The 5,798-nt window shown below is 54.8% G+C and overlaps 2 protein-coding genes across 2 annotated transcripts; one reads left to right on the top strand and one right to left on the bottom strand.

The window, feature by feature from the left end:
• Positions 1 to 1,264: 1,264 nt before the first annotated feature.
• On the top strand, positions 1,265 to 2,690 carry ISF_08465 (26S protease regulatory subunit 6B; the record flags this gene model as incomplete). Its single annotated transcript, XM_018852068.1, has 4 exons — positions 1,265 to 1,419; positions 1,475 to 1,516; positions 1,566 to 1,664; positions 1,721 to 2,690. The coding sequence occupies 4 exons, from the start codon at positions 1,265 to 1,267 to the stop codon at positions 2,688 to 2,690; spliced, it is 1,266 nt and encodes a 421-aa protein (XP_018700811.1).
• Positions 2,691 to 3,552: 862 nt separating this feature from the next.
• Positions 3,553 to 4,902, bottom strand: ISF_08464 (Folliculin; the record flags this gene model as incomplete). Its single annotated transcript, XM_018852067.1, has 1 exon — positions 3,553 to 4,902. One exon carries the CDS (start codon positions 4,900 to 4,902, stop codon positions 3,553 to 3,555), a length of 1,350 nt encoding a protein of 449 aa, XP_018700810.1.
• Between the last annotated feature and the right edge of the window lie 896 nt (positions 4,903 to 5,798).

Genomic DNA, 5,798 nt, shown 5'->3' with positions numbered 1-5,798 from the left:
ATAGGAACTAGATAGTTGAATCAACTTACTAGCGGCCTTTCACAGTATGTTTCTCTTTGCCTTTAACTGCGCTATAGCTCGTGAGTCTTCACGACTAAAAGCTAGCTTTGAACGAAAGTAATTAGAATATTATATAAGAGCACGAGAAGGGCTTGTGGCATTAAGTAGCCTAGCGATAGTAATGACTTTATAGGTTTCTTGTCTCAGTGTAGTAGTTACTAATAACGGATAACGCAGGAAAGAGAAATGTGTAAGCTATTCTGCCTAAACGTAAAGCTCTCCCTGTATGAGATTTGATTAGACGAGAAAGAAATTACGATAGTTCTAGTCTCCTTATAATGCGAAGTGGCGTGGGCGTGTGTATGATCACTATAAGCATGTGCAAGTTAGTACTGCCTGTGAAGAAACTTAATGATCTTAACTGCTTTCGAGTATGGGCTCACGGAAGGGTGTGCCTTTATCTAGTTCTAAGACTGGCTTAGGAGAAAGCATAGCAGCTCGGGTGAGGCGCTCAGGTTTGATACGGTAAGCTCGGGTGATGGCTCGGGATACAATTTGGCGGGGGGCTCACCTGAGGCTCACCTTAGTAGCAGCACTGCTTAGTTTCCTCTCTTGGAAAGAAAACTGGGGCAGTCAGTTTTCCGATCTTGTTTAACCTGTTATTGGTGGCTGGCGAATGAAATCCGCGAGATGAAGCATATACGTTGATGCTACTGTAGACCGGTTTCTGGGTCCAGGACCTTCCATAAACAGTTGCAGATTGATGGGATGGCCGTTTGGCAGTTGTTCGGTACTTGCGAGGTCTGAGTCGATCAGCGCCGAGAGTTCGCAGTGGACTATTCTACGCCGTTGAAGAAGATGCGATGCTGAAAGTATAATATAACGAAATGATATTTACGAAATCAAACCACAACATTTTCTGGCAAGATGTGGAGAGATGGATTGGAGATTCGTTGCATGATATGGACAGTAAATTCGTCTTGGCTGCTGCACCCCTGCACTTAACTTATCAACAGGTGCTGCACGTGATCGCCTTAGTCAGCCCAGGTTGCCGCGCGCTGCGTAGCTCTGGCCGCCTAGCCAGTCCCAATAGCTTACCGTTGAGAGAACACATCAGCTGACTTTGCCATCATCAATCCATTTCAAATCAACCCCGTGTTGCACCAACGCCGTGCCGCGAGCTTCTCTAGTTCTATCCCCGCCTCACGATCCGCGCCAACCGCCGAAACACCCTCCCGCAAACCGCCACGAGCTACCCGTCACGATGGGCGACGTCGCAGTCGAGAGCCCTGCCAGCCACGCGCCAGCTCACAAGAGAGCGGCGCCGTCGATAATCCCGACCATTGACCACTTTGAGGGCCTGTCGACCGAGGGAGGAGACGATTACGCCACACTCAAGAAGCTTCAGCGACAATTAGAGTACGTCGCCTGCTTGCCGCCTTGTTCAGGTGGTAACCTGCTGACAGGAGCGCAGATACATTCAGCTACAGGAGGAATACATCAAGGATGAGCAAAGGTCTGTGCAGCCGAACCGTTTCGTGAGAATTACCTCTGACCGTATGCAGGAGCTTGAAGCGCGAGCTCGTCCGCGCCCAGGAAGAAATTAAGAGGATCCAGAGTGTGCCGCTGGTTATCGGCCAGTTTATGGAGGCCATTGACCAAAAGTAAGCCTACGACTATCCTACCTCCCTTCCCAGATCGCGTGTACTAAACAAATCAGTACCGGCATCGTACAGTCCAGTACCGGCAATAACTATGTCGTCCGTATCCTCTCCACCCTCGACCGCGAACAGCTCAAGCCGTCGTCGTCGGTTGCCCTCCACAGACATTCCAATGCGCTGGTTGATATTCTGCCGCCCGAGGCCGACTCGTCCATCGCCATGCTAGGCGCCGACGAGAAGCCCGACGTGACTTACGCCGACGTCGGCGGACTGGACATGCAGAAGCAGGAGATTCGCGAGGCCGTCGAGCTGCCCTTGACGCACTTTGACCTCTACAAGCAGATCGGCATCGACCCGCCGCGCGGCGTGCTTCTTTACGGCCCGCCCGGCACCGGCAAGACGATGCTCGTCAAGGCCGTCGCCAACTCGACGACGGCCAGCTTCATCCGCGTCGTCGGCTCCGAGTTTGTGCAAAAGTACCTCGGTGAAGGTCCCCGCATGGTGCGCGACGTCTTCCGCATGGCTCGCGAGAACTCGCCCTCCATCATCTTCATCGACGAGATCGACGCCATCGCCACCAAGCGCTTCGACGCCCAGACCGGTGCCGACCGTGAAGTTCAGCGCATTCTTCTCGAGCTCCTTAACCAGATGGACGGTTTCGACCAGACCTCCAACGTCAAGGTCATCATGGCCACCAACCGCGCCGACACCCTCGACCCGGCCCTGCTCCGTCCTGGCCGCCTCGACCGCAAGATCGAGTTCCCCTCCCTGCGCGACCGCCGCGAGCGCCGCCTCATCTTCTCCACCATTGCCGGCAAGATGAGCCTCGCGCCCGAGGTCGACCTCGACAGCCTCATCGTCCGCAACGACCCCCTCTCCGGCGCCATCATCGCCGCCATCATGCAGGAGGCCGGCCTCCGCGCCGTCCGCAAGAATCGCTACAACATCATCCAAAGCGACCTCGAGGACGCCTACTCAAGCCAGGTCAAGGGCACGAGCGAGGAAAACAAGTTTGACTTTTACAAATAAGGGGCGTAACTTCCGGGAAGGGTGTGGTCATTGGGGGGGCAGCGGGGAGTGTTGTATCCATATTGAACCTAGTGTAAAATCAGAATATAGAAGATTTTATGGCAGGCGTCAATCTTCCCGCAGTGGGCATTCCCGGTGTGCATTGTGCGGGGATGCTTCCAGCATCGCCACATTGAACCAGGTGCGATTGAACTTCTCTTCTATTCATTTATTCGCTACTAAGATAGGGCCTAAGTTTTGGATGGTACAGGTAGCATTGAAAAAAAAGAGATAGTAAAAGATATGCAAAGAATAGTGAGCTCCGGAAAGAAGAACGACACAGAGGATCAACAAAGCCAGGGCCCCCCAGAGTACAACGAGATCGGCGGTGGCACATGGCCATCCCGGTACCTTCCCAAACAGGCAATTCCTGGTACGAGGACCGTTTACAAAGTTCCTTTCACGTTCTCAGCAGATTAGGATGCGATGAAACAGATGTCACATGTATATTCTATCTTGTCCAACCCCGGGACAATATCCAGTACTTTTGTTGAAAAGTCCTACAAAACAAAAAACCCATTTTGGTATATCATATCCTTAGCGTGTGCTATCCTTTCTATCATGCCTCGAAAATAAAAACAAGCCTCCACATCATAACAGTATGCCTGGACCTGGGTCAATCCAACATTGGGGGTCGTGACACGAGGTAAAAGGTAGGGTAAAACAGGGCCTGGCTTCCAGGCCGAAACAATGGTACGGACAGGATATGCTGTCCGCCGAAATATTATCGTGGTTAGCTGTTCGCAGTTCCAGACTGCTTCAGCAAAGAAAATTTGACGCCTTCGCCATGCATATTAAGAAAAAGAAAGAATGAAGGCGAGAATCAAGAGTTGAGGGCCACACCAATCTCAAATAAGAGCTGCACGAAGCGCTTATGCAGCTCAATGAAAATGTCAGGCTGACCAGCCAGCTCAGCCAAGCCACGGGCCTTGAGTGAGGATGCGCTACCACTGGCACCCATCCGTCGGGTGAACCCGCTGCCGCCGCTGAGAAAGCTACTCGCGCTGCGGTCAATGGCCGCCGCAGAGTCAAAGGCCGACTGGCTTGGCGGCGCCGGGGATACCTCTGCACTACCATTGGCGCTGCCGGTGGTCAAAGGATCGGCCACACGCTCAGCCTCAGCCTCGACCAGTTGCTGAATCCATCCAGTCAGGTCGCGGAAAGCGTTGGAGATGACTGTATATGACTTCATGGCTAGTCGCTCCTTGTGTGTGCTGTGAGCCAAAAACGCGTAGACGCGCTTGTGCCCGCGAGCGTGCACGTCCGGAAGGCGGAAGATGTAAGCTGTGGTATACCCAGCGACGGCATCACCGAAGAAAATGGGCCCGCCGGTGGCAGCAGAGCCCGCACTTTGGGTGGTGACAAAAGCAGGCGCGTTGTTGGATTGTGGTGAGAGAGGAACCGAGGTGGCGGGTGCCCGCGGCAAAGTCTCGAATGAGAGTGCTCTCAAGCAAGATGCGCGGATTAGAGAAAATGAGTGGCCAAGGACCGGTTCATGTGTCGACGTGTAGTCAATGTAGTGCACATGAGAGGAGGCTCGGTCCGAGGTTGTCGAGGTGCTGGAGCATGAGGTGGTGCGGGAGCTGCCGGGTTGGGCAGAGGTACGGGCACGAGCACGGCGCGGTAGATCCCGATCTCCATCCGTGTCGCTTGAACACTGGGAACGGGGAGAACCAGCGCGAACCGGCGAGCCGTAGACTCGCTCAGCAGGTGCCCGCGTCCTCAGCGTTGGCGTATTGTCACTTGGGGCCGTGGGGGAATGTTGCCGCCGAGGCAGCGTCATGGCGCAGTTATCGCAAGGGCCCTGCTTCTTGGTAACGGTCTCATCGTAAGTGCGCCTGAAGTTGGATTCACGCCCGGTGGTTTGATGCACTGAACGGGGGCTTTCCGGCGGTGTCTCCAGTACCGGGCTCGACATTGGCGAACTAGCAGAGGGCGAGCGCATGGCGGAGCGGCGAGACCTTCCATCGTGGTCAAAAGCGACTAACAATCCGCTGCGAGGGCCTTTGGCATCTTGCGAGTTGCCAGCGGGGTTTGAGCGAGGCGGGCTGTTGCTCTTAGCAGGTTCTTCAAAGCAGGTAGAGCAGGCTGCTTGAAGCCCTTCCGTGACCATGAGCGGAGTTGGCCCATGGTGGTCACAGTAGTGGGCGAGGCAAAGCTGTACGTTGGACATTAGCCTACGGAGCAAAGTGATTGTTGCAGGGAGATGAGAATGTAAATGAGATGACGCGGGATGTGAATTTGAACATGATAGCCATGAGCAGCAACGAGCAAACGACGTGGGGGTCCAGATTAACAGAGGAGACAGGCCAGGTAATATATGAAGCCCCGGATTACACGGAGGCGGGATAGAGAGGAAGCAAGGGGCGCGGGCAAGTGCGCTGACGAATCGGGTTGGGAACTGGGACAAAGGGTGTGGCAGAAGGCCCGAGTGGATATGAGGCAGGGCGAGATGGACCGCGGCAAGGAGTGTGTTGTTGGGCGCCGGGAGTAGAGGGAAGCGGATCAACCAAGACGTTGTCAAGGAAGCGGTGTGCAGTGTAAGACGGATTTTGCAAAGAAAAACAAGTATATATGGTGGGCACCCGCGTTGGAAGAGGGTGTGATGGGTGTCCCAAGGGAATGACGCAGACCAAACGATAGGACGTTGAGGCCAGCGAATTACCTCGTGCTTAGCAAGGGCTGTGGGCAGAGAAAAGGCGGCGAAGTCTGGCCCTCATGCAAGGCGGGCCGCGAAAAGGGCTGAAGGCAGTCAGCGAGCAACCAGCTCCGAGGCCAGCTAGCAGAGACAGCCTGCATGAAGCTGCAGCCACGGTACTTGAGGTTGGGGCTGAAATAGCGCGCGTCGCGCAGGAGTGTGCGAGTGTGGCGGGCAGGCAGAGAGGGGGCGCTCATGATGTTTGATGGGGGTCCATGACAACAGCAAAAGCTTGTGTCGATGGGCGCATCGGGCACTTGTGTTGCTCGGCGGCGCAGGCCGCAGCGACGAGGGGAGGGTGCAGATAGGTTTGCTCGTGGGCGCAGGGACAATAGGGAGGCGTTGATGCAAGTGAACTTACGATATAGGTC

This window comes from Cordyceps fumosorosea (genome assembly GCF_001636725.1).
Source record: "Cordyceps fumosorosea ARSEF 2679 chromosome Unknown scaffold_30, whole genome shotgun sequence".
NCBI classification, from domain to species: domain Eukaryota; kingdom Fungi; phylum Ascomycota; class Sordariomycetes; order Hypocreales; family Cordycipitaceae; genus Cordyceps; species Cordyceps fumosorosea.
The sequence above is the reverse complement of the archived record's forward strand: the minus strand, read 5'-3'. Positions and strand labels throughout refer to the sequence as shown.